The 18,887-nt window shown below is 45.5% G+C and overlaps 1 protein-coding gene across 2 annotated transcripts; it reads left to right on the top strand.

The window, feature by feature from the left end:
* Positions 1–3,774: 3,774 nt before the first annotated feature.
* LOC125939690 (alpha-tocopherol transfer protein-like) lies at positions 3,775–13,684 on the top strand. 2 transcript variants are annotated; one of them, XM_049665674.1, is made up of 6 exons: positions 3,775–3,941; positions 5,770–5,864; positions 6,864–7,115; positions 9,196–9,389; positions 12,587–12,697; positions 13,436–13,684. In XM_049665674.1, exons 2-6 carry the CDS (start codon positions 5,792–5,794, stop codon positions 13,622–13,624), a joined length of 819 nt encoding a protein of 272 aa, XP_049521631.1. In that variant the 5' UTR covers positions 3,775–3,941; positions 5,770–5,791; the 3' UTR covers positions 13,625–13,684. The 2 variants fall into 2 exon arrangements, with proteins under 2 accessions (XP_049521631.1, XP_037569465.1); XM_037713537.2 differs by having other exon boundaries at positions 5,760–5,864.
* Positions 13,685–18,887: the final 5,203 nt, after the last annotated feature.

The raw sequence follows: 18,887 nt of genomic DNA, 5'->3' as shown, positions 1-18,887 counted from the left end.
TGTGACATTTACGAGCTATATCGAGGAGGTCATCGACCTGTGCAAACGTGTCGACGCTTCAATGACAGAGGCTGCGAAATTCAGCACATAAGGAAGAATATTGAGGATGACATCTTTCAGCTGTGCTTCTCGCGAGGTCCGCTCTCAGTGTGGCCGAAGTTGTACGTCAGAGTTACGATCAATTGTGGAAGCAACGAGCTTTGAGCGGCCGTCCTTACCAACGCGACGAGTCCGTTGCGGGGCTGGAAGCCGTCCTTGACCAGTCATCCCTCTTTGCACATATCGAAACATTCGTACGTGAAGAGGTGGCTCGTCAGCTATCAGTCGTGTCTACCATCATTCAGCACCCGGACCCGCCACCGCCATCGCCGCAGCAGCAGCCCACTTATTTGGCTTCTATTCTCCATCCCTTGATTCAGGAGCAGATCGCCGATGCCCTGGCGATGCCCGTCCAGCAGCAGCTTTCGCCGTGCCCTTGAGCTGCGCCGAAGCAGCGAAACTGTGGACCGACCACAAACCTACTTGCCATTTGAACAATCGTCGCACGACAGTCGCTTCACCACCTGTTGCCTGGCATCGTCCTGTCGTGGCTGCAGATGCTTAGCGTACGCCCGATAAGCTGCCGATCTGTTTTGCAGGTCGCGGCCCCGGCCCCATGGCCAGACACTGCGGTCGTCGCGTGCAAACGTTGCGGGACGCTCGTCATCCAACCTACTCTTCAGATCCGCAATCCAGTATGTTCCTAAGTGGCCATCCACCATCTGTGCCCCGTCGCTCACCTTCGCCGCATCGCCGCTCTTTGTCTCCGATGCGTCGTCGTTCTGCCTTTGGAGAAAAAAAAGCTAAACAGACTGCAGCAGTTCAGGAGGCAAGAACTGCACTGCTGTCGAAAGGCCGAAGTCCTCACCATTTTCTGTCGAACATTGTCGAAGTTTTTATGGAAGGTGCCCGTACATATGCTCTTGTAGACACTGGCACTGCCGTTTCCGTTATTGACGGAACCCTTTACCGTACGCTCCAAAAAGTGACAACCTCTCTTAATGGACTTTTCCTGCGAAAGCAAATAGAGTAATTGTTCAGCCCTTAGCCGCGTGTACTGCTCGTGTAATTATTGAGCGTGGTCACTACATCGTTGAATTTAACATCCTTGCAGCCTGCTCTCACGATATCATACTTGGCTGGGACTTTCTTTTGCGTAACAACGCTGTAATCAACTGCGCGCGCGCGGAACTTGAGCTCTCTCCGCTTTATGACGTGCCCATCAACAACAACCATCACTATCTAAGTAAACTCGTCATCAAGGAAGGTATATATTACTCCGATAGTGTCAGTTCCGTATTCTGCAGCGACATTTCCGACGAAGTCGTATTCTTTGAGCCGTCGAATCTTTTTCCGACTCGGAAAGCTCTTTTGCCTTATGTGACGTACCCTCGCCGTTCCGACCGGCTCCAACGCCCTCTTTATCACGAATCTCTTTCCTGCTGCTTCAAGGTGAATGTTTTGGATGCGTGCGACCCATTGATTCTCGGGACATTTTCAACGTGCAAATATGAGTCGTATACAGCCGACCTCGATGCGCGGAGTGCCATCAACTTTTCCTACTCCTCAGCTAACGATCTGTTCTGTTCATCTATTCCCGACGGACTCTCTCCTCTTCACCGCTCCGAACTTCTCCATCTGCAGTGCCAGTTCCACAATTCTTTCAACGCTGCTCAGCCTCCACTTGGCCGCACCTCAACTGTTCGCCACTACATCGACACTGGACCTAAGTCACTGCTGCGCCAACGACCCTATCGTGTTTTCGCCAAGGTCGCGTTAATGCAGAGGAGATCGACAATATGCTATGACGAAACGTCATCCTACCGTCACATAGTCCATGGGCCTCTCCAGTTGTTCTTATAAAGATATTTCCATCCACTTCTGCGTGGATCTTAATCATAATGACGGGGCAATATAGTTCGGACAGAAGTACAGATATCAGACAGAAGTTATTTTAACTAATATAAAAGCTAAAATGCTTACATTAGGCGTATCTATACATTTTTTGGAAGCTATTAATAGAGTCAACTATGAAACATTTCTTGAATAGTTAATTTGTTATTGTATTCGGGGTGTTTTAGATTTCATTAAGAGTTACGTGACGAATCATCGGCATCGGCGTCTGTCTATTTAAAGAGAACGGTATGCATTAGAGATATGTGTGGTGTACCGCACTGTAGTATATACTTAGTCTAGTGTTCGACAAAAACCCTTCTGGCAAGAAGAAACTATAATTGAATTAAAACATACACTCACCAATTAAAAATAAAATATAATGTCGATTGACCTTCCAGGGCCTATACGGCTCCCGCGTTCGCAGTGCAGATCGGAATCTATGCCATTGTCAAGTGTCTTTTTTTATTGACGTACTGCATACTTGGTCCGCTTTCATTTATTCATTTAATAATAAAATTGCAAACGACACTAGCTTTTCTTTACTTTTTGAGGGATTAAATACTGACGCCTCATTGTATCGACTAATGATGCATTAAACAAAATATTACTCGCTGCGTACTAACTGTTCTCAAACAAAATCTGCCCATTTCCGGGTCAAGTCTACGTTATGCCTAATGTCTCATTCACTAAGACTAAAGAAAGCCAAAATTGAACTACCTCAAACTGCAAGGAGTCAGCTTGTTTCAATTCACAAACTGTTGCCTAGGGAAAACCATAAGGACTACATAAACAACAAAGTGAAATGCAAGATGAAAACGAAACATGGGTCGTGGCGCCGCAATAAGGTTGCCGCACCAGTGGGCCGTGACGTCATGAGTTTTTGACAGCACCTTCTCCGAGGGGGGCAGGGAAGGAGTGTTTTGGTTAAAAGTCCTTTTACACACAATAGGAATCTTGACCAAAAAGTTTCGTGAATGTATGCTGAACAACGCAAGTACGAGAATATACTTTGAAATCAGTGGCGTTACACCGACGTGCCGGGGCTGAAGCTTAAGCAAAAAATTCAAACACTGGAAAACGTGGGCCTTCAAGTCCTCCCCAACCTAGCCTGATCTAGCCAAACAATAATAATGATAACATAATAAACCAAACAATAAAGTAACACCACATTAATGAGCATATGGTCTTGAAAGAATGTTTTAGCAGTCTTTTAATATTGTTCCGTTAAGACGACACTGTATTTAAGTGTCGACGTGTAACAATGCACTCTAATGTACGAGTATCACACTCGAACGACGCACGCCAGAAATATCAACACTCCTCGTTGACATATTTTAATTAGTCGTGATTGTTTTGTCACGTTATGATTTTATGAAGCGGTTGCGTATGCAGCTGACGCATTGAAAAAAAAGTATATATATATATAAGACTGCCCGTGTTGCAAGTACCCTCCACCATCCCGGCATCCTTTCGTTTTCTTTTCGCATTGCATTTTCAAGGCATTGGACAGAGACCAGACGACTGGCATGTCACGACGCGAATGGCCATTTATAGAACAAGAGAGGGACTTCCACAGTGTGGAGGCCTTGAGTTCTCCAACAAGCAAAACATCGCACGTAAGAAACGAGCACGATGCCGATGAAGCAATAAATAACAATAGAAACCCCGGAAAGTTGGACAATGCCAAAAGGAAAAGAAACTAACGAAAAAAAAATAAAATCAGAATAAGCAAGCAAGCGAATTGGCAGCTGTTCAAGGTGCACGCAACTTCCTCCTCCGTTAGAGAGGAAGAGAGTGAGAGAGAGAAAATGAAGGTCACCGCCGTCGCGCCGATTTTATGAAGTCGTGCCAGGCAAAACAACTTGCTGCTTGAGGAGTGCGTGTGTTATCCCGGTCCGTTGATAAACAGCATGCCCTGATTAGGGGTTCAGCGCGTTCCCCAGCAGCTAGCAAGCGAAGCTGCAGGAGCTTTTCTCAAGCGACAAGCGGAGAAATTCACTTCAAAGGTGAGCGGCTAGAAAAAAAGTAGTTTTTTGCCGAAAGCTTTGATGTCATTTCTCGATTGACATAGTCAGTCTGCAGAATATCAACAGCCGTTTCTGTAGCACACCCGGCAATTCCAGCTCGATATAGCTAGATGAAGCGAGCGTCTACTCAACGTGCAGCCCGGCCAGTGGTTCGGTCACGCGAGCGAGCAGTTACCTGGAAACGTTTCGCAAGTGTAGTGCGTATTGTTGTTTTCATAGGACAGTGAAGAGGATATCTATCAATTGGTATCGCCTCTAATGATTTCCATAGATGACCGGTTGCGCTTAACCTAGGAGTCAAACTCTGACTGCATTATGCAGACCATGTAAGAACACTTAGAAAGTATCGGCATTGTTATGTATACTTCAATGGAAACATTTAGAAATAGTCCGAGTATACCATACTCTAATTTTCTGTACTTTGTCAACATGACTGGCTGCTTACAAACGATTGTTATAGTGCGTGTGCGAGTCACGCAGAAACATTCAATGAACGTGCATTTTTATAAACCTACTGCGGCTATATTTGTCGTCATATGCATAGTATCTGGTGTGATTATTCAAAGTTGCATAACGTTACTTGATGGGCCAATGCGAAAGGCTGCAGCGGTCCCTTGTTACAAACAGTCGTCGCGTAACGGTTAAATAATCGCAGCAACTGGCCAAAGCCAGTGAACGCACATTTTACTTTACTGCTTTATAATTGAAACATGTATACTTTCGTGGAAACCCAAATGACGTTGTGAATTTAACTCAGGAAATGCAAAGTATATCACCGCTGACATTGAATAGTCAGGTCAATTACAGCAGTTTTCTGGCAATAAGTTTATAAAAGGAGATGTGGACTGTATGAGTACTGCCTCGATGTATCTTACTCACTGCATTGCCTTACTATGCTATAGGAAGAAACAATTTATTTATTATCTTTAGCGAACGGTTTGCAAATAGCTCATGACCTGTAGGTAGTCTACGGAAATAGACTGCTATAAAGGTTTCCATACCGGCTGTTTCAGACAACACTTTCAAAAATTTTTAACGGTTTACTGTGGCAGATAGCACAATCCTAGTTCATGAGCTGATCTGCTTGAAGAGGCGGACATCACTTGCACAAAAAATGGAATGCATAGTTGACTAATTGCCGAAACTAAATATTCAATTTTTAACTAATTACCTTGTGGCAAATATTGCAATTTACGAATTCTGGCCGTGGAGTTCGGAAGGTGGAACCACTTGGGATGAATTCTCCGGATAACAACAGCTTCGGAATATTAATTCCCGAATTTAGCAGATAAATGCATCCGCTAACCCAACGATATATGGAAGCAGTTGGCGTCGTTTGTGGCCGTGTGAAACGAATCTTTGTCACAGAGACGAGCCATAAAGAGGCCGGAATTGTTGTCTATGCATGTATACTGACGTAAACAAGAACCACGTATACGCGCTTACAGGTCGTTTGCAGTGAAGCAAGCAAAAAACACAACTGCTTTTTCACGTCATTATCCCGGCGTCCTGCAAAGGACCAGTGGTGATTACAAATAAGTTGAAGCTTGTTGCCGTTTGTCTATTGTCCCTACTGTAGAACAGGGGCCGAATTCACAAAGCCTTTTGTTCATAAGTGCCATTTGTCATTGACCAGCAGCTTTAGCTAATAATATGTGGCGCATGAGGGTTGGCTGGTATTTGCTCTTATCAACAGTTCTAGCGTAAAAAAAGATTTTTGTGTGAGCGGCCTCAGCTTATTGATGTAATGTTTTCCTATCTACGATGCTCAAAGTGTTACTTCGTTACATCTTTCAGCTTGTTTCAGGGCACAAAAGGAAGCAATCAGCATGGAAGAAATATATGTGGATGAATCTGAAAAGATCGCTGAGTCTCTAAGGAATTTGGAGAAGCTTATTCGTGGTATGTTTTCCAGCGTCGTACGTATATATGCATGCATTCCATTCATGTTTATGTAGCGCTGTGGAAGTGCCACTGCCGAATGTATCCGCCAATAAGCTCATATTGAATGTTGCTGCTAGATAGATATGTGCCCATGTGCCCGCCGTTTGCAAGTCATCAATAAATGAGACATATTCTGAAAGGTGGTTTAGTAAAAAGAAGCTGTAACAGTAAAAATAATGAGTCATTATTTTTATGCTACCCACGTTCCTGTGCAGATCGCATCAGAATGTCGTCTAGCACCATGAAGCAAAAAAAAAAAAAACAAAAAACAAAGAAAAATAATAGAAACAAGACACACTTAAGAACTACTTCTAGGACGAAGGGCTCTCACGTTTATGAGGTGAGACCTAAAATATTCATGGCGTTCTTATGGGCCTAACTATGCGATGTTGTTTCACAATACGCGTATTCACTTTGATTTTATTTTCACTTGTTCTACGTGAAGAGAACTTCAGTTGGCCTGCCTTTACTATTTGAGTCACCGTTTTGACTTATCGCTGAAGTGGTTTGCTTTTTGAAGTTCATCCAACATTTGTCATGCCTGTGTGTACGTGTGCCCGGATGTGGAAGTGTGAAATGATCACAATGAAAAAAGCAAACAACTCGCTTCTTTCTACCGCCTAATTAAGAAAATCTGCGTTCCTAGTGTTCGACGAGCACTCTAAGACATAAGTACGAGATGAGACTGATAGTGGTTTTAGTTAATACAACGTCCGAGAAGAACACACTGACCCGTAATTACAGCCATTCATTAATTGTTTAATACTAGGTTTAAGCCCAACTTCGAAAAGAAGACATGCCAGGCCATGGCTATACGAATACTGTAGCTTTAACAACATGAAAGGCTAAAGCGCTGAATGAGAGAAAACAGAACAGAGAGAGTTCTCGAGGTCCATTTCCAAAGTACAATTTTTCGTAATAACGTTCCCTCTTTTCTTTCGCTCCTGCACATTACAGACGAAGAACTGCTGGACTGTCCCAAGGACGAAGTGTTCTTGCTGAAGTTCCTGCGTGCTCGAAAGTACGACGCTGACAAAGCGTTCAAGATTGTTCAGAAATACTTTAGGGCGAAGCAAAGCTACCCTGCAATTTTCGAGGGTTTCACGCCGTCCGAAATGCTCTACGACACCATTTTCCGCGAAAACAAGCTCCTCGCTGTGTCCTCAAAACGGGATTCGCTGGGGCGAGCCGTCATGCTAGTCAAAACAGGTAAGACACCTCGCCGGTAGTGCACGGCTAACTGAACTAAACGTAGCTTGCCATCGTACGGTAGATCTCAAGGGTGTAAAATCTACGCCTTATAGCGTAAGCTTCAAGGCTCTTAAATGTTAATATTGAAGACTGCGCTATTTGGTATGGTATTCTTGCCGACAGAAGGCCCATTAACTGCACAACATAAAAGAAGTGGGACAATCACACAGACATAGCTGTGCGCGCGCGTGTGTGTGTACACTGGAGCACAAATCAAATTGAACTGTATTAGTTTTAAAGCTTCTACAACACCAACACTACCACTCACTGTGAGAGCAGGCTTGATAAGCCAAAAAAAAAAAAACGCAGTAACGAAAGACGTGTGGCAACGCCACCTTCCAGCCCTATAGCTCGCCGTGAAGTCACAGATTTCGGCGGCGTCTAATCTAGTCTTTCTATTCTTTATCAATAAACGCGGGCTTCAGCGTATTCTAAATGTGCCAAAGACCGAACACAACAAGAAGTATTTTGGTGCGCCACAACGGCCCAAACAGGAGGAATTACTTTGAAATCCATGACGTTACATTGACGCGCCAAAGCTACGGTTCCGGCGCCCAGTTTAGAAGGAATAAATAATAAACCTCATCCTTTCTTTGTTTCTTCTATAATGAGTCTCCTATAGCGCAAATACAGCGATAATACAATTTCGAAAGAATAATTTATCAGCCTATGCTGACTTACTGCTTTTCTTTAGTGTCACTTTAAGACCAGCTAAAATCATTAACTTGACACCACCAGAACCACATCCGCCACGGTGACTGAGTTGCTATGGCGTTGCGCTTCCGAACTCGAGGTAGCAGGTTGGACCGCGGCCACGATATCACTGTCGTGACCGGCCACATTGACTCCGGCCCCAGTCTGCTGGGAGTGGAATGCAAACAAGGTCGTGTACCGCGCATTTAAATGGCCGTTAACGAATCCCATGTGGCCAAAATCAATCCGGCGTCCCCGATTACGGCAAGCCTCGTAATCATATCGTGGTTTCTGCGCGCAAAACTCCAGAATTATTTTTTTTAAACTGCCGTGACCATCTCCATCATTACCAGGAGTAGGAGTGAAAATCAGCTCACCACTGGCACATGATACTAATAAAATTAGATAACATTATCATATATTTCGTTTGTTCAGTGATGAGAAAATGTGCCCCCTCGCCTCATCTAACAGTGGTTAGAACAGATGACTATCGCTGTTTTTATTGCTTACAAGTTGAGTTGCATTTAGGGCCAACTAACCACTTCAGCTCAAACTCGGACGGCTCATAGTGGCAGGCTTTGTACTGGTATAGCCTAAACTACTAACTTCAAATTAAAGTATTTCCTTCTGTCTATTTTAATGCGTTTTTTTTTCACGTTTACCCTTACCCCAAAAGTGACATGCCAGGCATACGGCTTGGCTAATTTGTTGAGTTTGTATCTCTTCAATTTATTTTATTTTTCCTTGTCATTTCTATCTTTCATCCTAGACATCTGCAGTAGCATATCAGGAGTACGGATATCCTAACCTGTCCAGCGCTTATCTGTACAGTTCTGATTGTACTTCGTACAACATTACTCTGTTATTTATTTTAAAAAGCAAAAATACCTTTTTGTCGTAGCTAAGATAATATTCAGCGTAGGGAGGACACGCATGACATGTCTACTGCACCCTATCGCTCCTGTCCACGCTAATCTTTATCAGCTCTACTTTAAAATAGACGAATTGATTGATTCGAAATTGACCTTATTCCCTTTATTAAATAAAAGGACGGCACTGTGGCCATACTCTGGCAGAGGCGATAAAAACAACAGAGATTCTTTTTTTTTTCTTGTTCTGGGGAACTGCAGTACCAAAATGACGGTTCAATTATTCGCTCCTATATTAAAAAGTGCTAATGGTTTGAAGGGCACTAATGCTCTCGAAATATAAACGAATAAAATAGCGTAGTAATCACGAATAAGCTGCCCTAAATACAGGGGTTACGGAAAGTGCGAAGACAGAATAAACGAAAAATAAAACTTGGGCGAAATATGAAAAGTAATTCACAGCACTGCTCTCGCAGGAGCCTGGGACGCCTCCGTCTGCACGCTCGACGAATTCACAAAAGCGTGTATGATTCTCGTCGAGTGGATGCTCTTCGATGAGGAAGTCCAAAAGCATGGAGTCGTTTACGTGCTCGACTACAAGGGTCTCGGTCTGCACCACCTGACGCAGTACACGCCTTTCGCGATTCAACGGCTGATCCACGTTGCTCAGGTGAATAGTGAATAGAGATAGAGAGAGGGAAGGAAGGAATGAATGGGAGGGAGGTTAATTATACTTCATCTCACAAGCCGTTTGCAGCACTGCTGAAGCTACAGGACTCCTTAGCCAATAGGAAGGCCGAATGTTCCTGGAGATGTGCTCGTCCGCGCCGCATCTTCTGCTCAGCGGATGCTGAATTTGCTTTATACGACGTGCATGCGCAAAGGTCATCAGGCCTTACAGTCACCCTTCAGTGGAGGGAGGGCTTCATAGTGCGGCGACCAGTATATATTGTTATTCGCGACCACAAAATTCCAACAGACAATGAAGCCAAAGAAAGCATAGATAAAATCAGCTGCTGTGGTTGAAATTGAAATCGAGAAATCATCTAGAACAACCTGGGGGCACTATGACAATATATTCATGGCTTCACACCTACTTGCCTACAAAAGTGGACAAAATGCATGCGTCTTTCTTTAAACACGGCACCAATAATGCACAGCTAAACCAATCAAAATGAAGTGGTAACCTAAATAAACCAAGGCGAACTTTCAGTAATTCATGAGAAGGTAGCTTCACGCTCAGCTAGCTCATGAAACAGTATGCTACAGCTGTGCCAAGAATATTAGTCGAACAAGGGTGGTAACCGTCAAGTGCCTCGGAGAAATGCATGGCACATCAATCGATTAATCACAATGAGATCATTATTTGAAGAATTGGAGCGCTAGAATTGCCCTGAACAAGGCGCTACTGTTGATAAAATCACCTCCAGCGCTTGTCAAATGGACGCTACAATGCTACAGTTGACCTGCCGAGGGGGGGGGGGGGGGGGGGGGGCTGACTTCAAGCATTGGTCCTAATATGTCACGTATCACTGTAACGTGTCTTGCACACAGCAAAAATAAAACTTTCTAATCCTGCCATTAATCAGACAGTTACGCCCAGCACTGTATTCCGCTTGCTCAATGCTACTGCCCGTGTACGCCTTCTATACTTCGGCAGCGCTGCAAACGACTTGTGATATGGAATGTGGACTTTGTCCAGTTTGCTGTACGATGGGGGAGTGACAGAGAAACAGAAGACAAGAGTTCAAATTATGTGTTAGCACTGGACAATGTCGAGCATTTCTGCAATCGGGCACACTAGTCTGCCGCCTTGAGATATTGGAGAAGAGCTCGTTCGGCTTTCTGGGCTGATGAGCTATGCGGCCATCATCCCAGGGACAAATTCTTTTGCAATGAAGATGTTATTGTGACTTAAGAACAGCTAGAAAACGTAACTATAATTAAAAAAAAACAAAGGCTGAGATGAAACTTTTGAAACTTTTTGCACGTATCCGTTAGAACCAAAAGTCGTGCCACGCACTAGAAGAGGGGTGAGATGATCAGGGTGGCGTGTATTCGAAGTTACAATTCATATTAAACCTTAGCGCAAACAGGACAACTCAGGAAGGAGGCAGGAGAAGGCGTGTCCCCTTCCTGTCATTCTCTTTGTGCTAATGTTCACCATAAATACACACCAACTATACTCCGTTTCATACATCAAGCTCAATACTGTGGAGGCTAGAGATACTTTTTGCAGTGGCTGCGTTCGCACTTAGAAATATGTTCGGTGTTTTTTGACCTATTTCTGTGAAAATGTAGTTTATCTAAGCACAGTACTGACGGAAACATAGAATTTACCCTTACAAACAAGGGAACCGTGTACTCATACGGCTGCTAACACGATCAATCAATTTGCTTTTCATTGTTTTTAATTTACAGAAACGCTGTTGGTGGGCAGCGAAGCATAGACGGAGCGCGCGGAGTGATACATTTTAATGACCATACTTCTTACGTAGCTTCTACAGCGTAGCACCTGATGTATGAAACGGAGTGTAGGCCGGTAATGCATTGTGCTGAAGTTACAATTGCAGGGGTTAATTATATGCTTGGTGCGAAATTATCAGTCTCTCGTTAACCGATTGCCCAAGTCATTTCAGAAACTTTAAACAAGCGTCGTTAGGGAGGCACTCAGTGTGTCGTATTCACATTCAGCGTATATATGATATGCACCTTGAAAAGCATGATGGGAAAGCTTTTGAGTTGTCGAGTGACCGACAAAGCCACGGGAAATGGCAAACTTTGTAATAATTGAGGTGGGTCTCGGTGTTTAAAGCGCTTGTTGTGAAAAAAAAAAGTGACAGTCACTTTAGCATACGCCAAAGAGAGTGAAGGCGAAAGTCCGCGCGCTCAAGAGAGAGAGAAATAGAAGAGAGGAAAGGCAGGGAGGTTAACCAGATGCACGTTGGGTTCGCTACCCTGCACTGGGGGAAGGGGGTATAAGGATAAAAAGACAGACAGAGAGGAGATAGAGAGAGCACAGTTTCAGGCGCATTTGAAGGTTCGCACTGAGTCTACAAACGAGACATTCATTAAATTACTTGACATTCTCATTCAAATGCGTTGTTACTTCTTATTACTTGTTTTCTCCCTCCAAAGGTCATGGCTCTGAGTGCCTTTATTGACGCTACCTTAAAAAACTATGCCTTAATTACCTTCACTCTAATTCACAGCAAAGGTCGTGGGTTCGAGTATCTTAATTAACTCTACATAATTAACTGTGTTTTAATTAACTTCGCTTCAACATTGAAGGTCGTGGGTCAACTCCCACATAAGTTCGAGGGTTCGACTTCCGCCGAACGTCGTGGGTTCGAATGCCTGAATTCATTAACTTTGCCCTTTTTTTTGGCATGATGAGCGGCATCGGAGCCAGCTGTGGAAGACGACGACGACGACGACGAACGCGAGAGCAGTGGTGCGAGCGCGAGGGGCAGTATGGGAACGCTGGCGTGATGAGCGGCGTCGGAGCCAGCTACGGAAGATGACGACGACGAACGCGCGAGCAGTGGCACGAGCCTGGCTCGGCGCGAGGCGAGCTCACATGACTTTCTGTTGTACCGCACGCCGCGTTTTCCAAGGCCACCGTCTGATGAGGCATTTAAGGCTTTCGCCTTGAAAAGTACGAGACATATCGACTTGAGAATTTGCAGGAATATTGTGTGTACCTAGAATTACATGTGCTTGTAAAATTCCGATATTTTGTAGCAGTTAGCGAAATCCCCATACATTAAACAAATTGGCGTGATAGCGAATGTGGTGTACCAGCGTGTGTACACGTCACTTAGGATACAATAATGCTACCGCTAATGCAATGTTTCTCAATTTCAGGACTGCTACCCTGTAAAAGTGAAAGCTGTTTACGTTGTCAACAGCCCGCCCATATTTGACATATTCTTCTCAATTACAAAGACTTTCATGAAATCCAAACTAGTAGAAAGGGTACGTATACGTCTCACTTGTCACACCTCATGTAGTATAGTAACATGCACATAGATGTGGCTACACTAACACAATGCAGCGAACCCACAGACTGACGAATGTGCAAAACTATAACACTGACACAACTAGCATTGCTGGCTCAGCATTTCGACATCTCTAAGTGCTTCACAAGCTCCCGCTAATGAATCACCAGGTACAAATTTATATTGCGTCGTTTTATGCCTCAATACGCCGTCTGCGTGTTGTGCTCTCAACACAGCGAACTTTCATAACCATTGTACAATTAGGAACAGCGTTGTCACTCGTAGTCTATAAATGGAAATACCAATCAGTTTCTAATGTGATGCTGTATCCGCTATAGCGATCAAACTCTAGGTAACAGCAGCACAAATTGTAAACTAGAAAGTTACCCTTAATGTCACTTTAGTCTTTTCTTCCACGAACCGGAGACACACTTCAAGGATGTATTTTGTTTCTTTACTGCTCACAATGGTGGGCTCCCTGATTAGAGCAAGCCGTACAGCTCATGCATGACATTAAGCAGCAGTATTAAAGCGTTGTATTATAAATAATAAAATGAAACAGCGAAATTATTCTGATATTAGATGGCTTAGTAGGATAATAGTGAGCTAAATAAGGAAATAAATATGGCCAGGTGGATAGTCACGTGCTCGACGTGGGCATGCGCTTCTACCACTATGCTCTAATTCTAAATCTGTTATGACGTCTTTTCTTCAGGTTAAGCTCTTCGGTACTGATTTGGAGAAACTTCACGACGTTGTTCCTGACGATGTCATCCCAGAAGAAGCAGGAGGAACACTGGAGAGCTACGACTACGACAAGCTGGAGAGGGACTTGCTGAGTCAGAGTGACTACTTCGAAGAATTGAGCCGCTATGGATACGGCAAGGAAAGTACTCGCTGTTAGCCCATCAAAATCCACCTTTGTATATAGTTCCACTTATAAAGTTATATCTTTTTCTACATCGGGTGTGCGTCATCCTTGTGTCATAAACGTTGACATCATTAGGCCCACGGAGATTATTCATGATTCGCAATATGTGCAAAACAAACCATTGTTTTCTTTTTCCTTTTTTCACGTTTTATATACAACACTTCTTCAAGGACTTTAGTTACGGACCTTTTAAACGGATCTCAACTTTCTCCCCTATACCGTTGTTCAAGGCTCAAGTCCTTATATCAATTGAATAAAGGTCATTGTAAAATTGATATAGCTGATATTTTTTTCGTTTGGCTACTCTGCTAGGCAGAAACACGGCCTTGCTATAACCCCTTTTCGAACACGCAATAACTGCGTTCAATATTCATTATTTCCTCGCGCGTAGTGGACTGCAATAAGCTAACTCGTGCAATTGTTTCAGCACTCTCATTGTTGTTGCTTTCCTGAACATAAACATGAACTAAAACATGAACTTACTAATGGAATTATGTTGAAGTGAACTGTACCTACTCGGATCATAATGTCATTACTTTCCTTTGAACAAAGGGGTTAAATACACCCAAACGGACCCCGCATAACGTAAACCTTGCTACTTTTATTGCATCGATATTTCTTGTGCCCAGGACAGCTTGTATGTATCGTATCTATTGTATAACCTCTATCTAATATATATTCATGTAGTCTTCATTTTCTTTTTCTATTCAATAATGTCATTATGTACCACCCAGCTAAAATCACCGATAGGTGATTGCAGTATGTCTAATAAAATAATAACTAAAAATACTATTTCAAATACACAAGGAATTGCTATGCTTACCCAATGAGAAAAACCGCCCGTCCGTCACGTAAGACGAACGCTCTCAAAATAGGGCCCGCAACAGTGACCGAATTGAGCTTCGTGCTTCCTCTCGCTTGAACGCGAGCTAAGCGGCGAGACGCTTTCAAGGCAGGGGCCCGCGCGGCCGCGCCATACACAGCCGCTGCCGGAGTGTACGATTGATCGCGGTTCATAATGGTTCGACGCCGACGGATGATAAGGCGCTAAATATAGCAATAACAGGTTATAATGTTCGGAACGTCATCAGCGCACCTGGCACCGCCACCTGCAGTGGTTTGCTTGCGTCATCGATTTACCTTGCGCCGCCGTTCGCCGCAGTTCGTGTCGCTGCAGCACTGTCGTTTATACTGGTCGGATCAAGTTTCATAGCATTCATAATGCCAACGGGAAGCGTGGACATGAGCAAGTGGCGCAATGCTTACGCATACTTGCTTTTCTTAGGAGTTTCTACGTTACGTTTTTTTTTATTATTTTGTAGGCATAGAAATTGCATAAATAACTCTTGCTCGGCCATGGCGACCCTGCGTTCAAGACGTGCGGTTCTGAAAAGCCGAGAAGGAACTCCGGCAGAAAGACAGACGGATGTCAATCGTCGCCCAACTTTGACAACGACGGAACGTGTCCGTCTCCATAAAGAGCGCAAGCGCAGGAGGCCCAAGCAAACTGCATGCGCGGTTATCGCGTATAGCGACCCGTGGTGCACACTGCAGGCTGCGATGCACCAGGCTGTGATGCACTGTAAAGTAGTCTGTCTGATGTTAAACGTCACGCGGAAAGTGCGACAAAAATACATTTCTTAAGAGACCGGCCGTCTGCTGCGGCGTTCAACGGTCTATTTTTGATTGAATCCTCACAGATATTACTGGAGTTTGATGACCTTAAACTAAGGCTGAAGCTAATAACCACACGCAGGAAAACTACACATCCTGTCTGCACATGCAACGGGTACCAAGGCAATGTGCACTGCCTGTGATCAACTGTTCCTACTTTATCGGTGCAAATTGAAAGGCACAGTGAAGGCCAAATCATGAACACATTTTACACGTTCGGTTGCATGAGAATGTGACGGGCGATCTTTATGCGACCGCCAAGCGGTTCCCTTCTGCTTCTGGACACGGTCAATGACATATGAGGATAGGCGCATTTATTATGTTGCCTCTGTCTCAGAGTCCGAGTAAGTACTACATACGTGACGTTGTATATGACTTATAGGAAGATTTCCTAGAAATCTTCCTAGAAGTCATATACAACGTATATACAACGTAGCCGTTGCCAAGAGCAATGGCTACGTCATCAGAAGCGTCACCTGGGTACCCATCGAAATGCAGTCTCTCACGCTCACCATTGACCGCAAGGCCGGCATTGCCTGCAAGCGAACGCAGTTTCCCCTCGTCCAGGCCAGCGCCATCACTGTTCACAAGTCTCAGGGGGGAACGTACGCCTCGGTCGTGTACGAGTACGCCAGGACGCACCCGCAAAAGCTCGTCTACGTTGCGCTCTCGCGCTGCACCAACCTCAACGGCCTCTACCTCACAAACTGCGACGGAGACCACGCCTTCTACCATCGAGAGGCCAACCCGGACAAGCCCATGGTGGACGAGTTTCGCAGGCTCGAGAGTCACCGCCTGCACACCGTCACGCAACGATACCTCGCCGCGTTGAAAGAACAGGAACTGTCTCGAGTGTGCGAAGGCGGCTCCAGAGAGCTTACGCTCGCGCTCCTCAACGTTCGCTCTCTCTCCGCCCACGCGCTGGACGTTGCCAGAGACCCCGTGCTCGGCAAAGTTGACCTCCTGTGTCTCACCGAGACTTGGAATAACGGCACTGCTGCCGGTAGTGGTTGTGAGGACGCTGTGGTTCGCGGGTACGACGCTGCTGCGTGCGCGCGCGCCGTTGCCACTCGCCGAGCGGGCGGTGTGGACGTGTTCCTCAAGCGATACCTGCCCTTCAGCGAAGAACTGCGACAGCAACGGCAGTCCTCGCTTCTCGTCCTCGATCGCCGCGTCTGCCCTAGTGTCAGTGGTGGTCTGTGTGACGATGGTGCCGACGACGCCGTGAACGAGTACTACTTTGCTCGAAGCGGCAAGGACGGCGAATACTGCGGCGTTAATCTCGTTGCTAACGTGTATGGGAACCTCATATCGCATGCCGTTGCCACCTCGCCCATTCGAGACACGTCTCCGTACAAAGACTTCTACACCCTTGCCTACACCGGAGACGGAGTACTTTGTGGTGACCGTGTACCTCGCGCCCAACCTCGCTCGTGACGCCGTTGCCGCGCAACTGGACGCGGCTATGGAAAGTGTGTGTGTGCGCTCCAAAGTATCTGACCCCGTCGTCTTGGATGGTGACTTTAACGTGGACGTGAGAAAGAAGAGCGGCGAGTGGTTGGTGGAGTACATGCGGACAAAGTACTCTATCCAGTGTGCCTCCGCCGAGTCCGACAAGTGTCCGACTACCATTCACGGAAGTTGCATTGATCTCGCCTTTACCCGAAACTGTGACGTGCGCAAGCTTCTCAAAGACCCTTTGACTGTACACTTTAGCGACCACAAGGCTGTGATTATGGCCGTCAGGTACAATGACAACACAAACAGGTGCTGATGTATGTGTAAATAAATGGTTACGGTACAAGTCCTCGTCTCGTCATTAATTTACGCCATTAAAATTACCTACGCCGTGTACTCTCGGCGCAAGAAATGCATTCGCATTTCCTCACGATTCCCTTCGGGGAGGTGGGGGCAATTTGTTTTTAGGGGCGAAGCTCCTAAGGTTGTGGGTCTGTCCCTCCTCTGTAGTATGTAGTAGTAGTCGTCGTCGTCGTCGTAGTAGGTAGCCACGTCTACTTTTATGAAAAAAAAAAAATTCCGAAAGTTGTGTCCGTAGCGCGGAATCGAACCAGGGACCCCTCGCTTCCGAACGCGCGGCGCTAGCCACTACGCCACGAAGCTTTTTTTTTTATTTATTGCCATTTCACAAACACAAACAAAAATTATCAGATACACATGCACATATTCTAAATACACCAGCTAGAACTCGGCCGGTGTATGTGGCTTAAAAATCTTTCACAGAAGACAATTGATCCAATACAGGTAGCCATTCTGGGGGTTCACATTGGGCTCTGAACAAGTCTCGGGTGTAGATAACACTCTCAACAAAATAGTGTCTTGCTGTAAGACACTACGCCACGAAGCGCACATGGACACACGCACCACGATGACAATAAATACCCAACATTAACGAAAGACTGCGCGTTTCTAACGCGTTTGTGCTAGCGCGTTACGGCCCGTGTAAGAAGCTGGTGTAAGACGCTGTGGCCTCTCCGCCTTACCCCCGTATTCATAAACGCTCCTCGACTTGAACTTGACTTGCCACCGCCTTGGGCAGCGCGTTCGAAACGCGTTGAAGGCGGTGGCAAGTCAAGTTCAAGTCGAGGAGCGTTTATGAATACGGGGGTTATACTCTCTCAGCAGTCATGTGATGGCGTAGGCAAACGCGGTGCACGTTCCGGCATGTGTAAACGGCTGCGTAAGACGGTGTGGCCTCCTCTCCCCCTTACTAGAGAGTACTGCACGTTTGTAACGCGTTGGTGCGTTTGTGCAATTATAATGAAGGGCGCTGTTATAAAATAGGAATGACGTCACATATGGCGCGTGTCATTGGTGGAAGTCAATCGTTCGATTTAGTGCGGCGAGACTGGACGATTTACACGGAAGATTCACGGTTTACCGATGATTCCCTCCGGAGCTTCGCCCACTCATCATCATTCACCCCGTGGATATGCGGTGTTTTTTTTTTTTTTTATGTAGCGGCACCTTTTTTTTTATGTAGCGGCCGTGGTTCAGCACACGCAAGATATATTTAGCGAAGTCCCGCATGTCGGGACGCTATCGGCACTTGATCTCGAGCAAATATATGCGCAAGGACAGCGTGCACCAAAACTGGCGGCAACTTGAGTTAGAGAGGCAGGCAAGGCGTATAATCGCTAGTCACACGCGGACCGTCGCGAAACCTTCAGCTTCGAACATTTGTATGCTGTTAGTGTAGCTCGTCACCTATGCTTCGGGGCATTAATTTAAGAATTCACTGCTAAACCCCTGCACTGGTAGCAGAGAAGGCGCGCTTTTCACCTCCTTGCGCACACGCCACATTTCTTGGGGGAAACACCGCATGTCTGGAATGCTATAGGCACTTGATCTCGAGCAAATTTATACGCGAGGACTGCGAGCGCCGACACTGGCCGTAATTTGTGTGGGAGAGGCTCGGCTGGTACGGCCCGTTGGTTTCTTATGTCACAGCGTTCCAGCTTTATCAGTTGTTTTTTTACAGACAGTTATCGGTCAAAGATTAACGTCTAGCGCCGACAAACGCCCCCCGCGCTATCTCTGATGC

The sequence above is a fragment of the Dermacentor silvarum genome, chromosome 4 (assembly GCF_013339745.2).
Source record: "Dermacentor silvarum isolate Dsil-2018 chromosome 4, BIME_Dsil_1.4, whole genome shotgun sequence".
Lineage (NCBI taxonomy): Eukaryota > Metazoa > Arthropoda > Arachnida > Ixodida > Ixodidae > Dermacentor > Dermacentor silvarum.
This window is presented reverse-complemented; position numbering and strand designations above follow the sequence as displayed.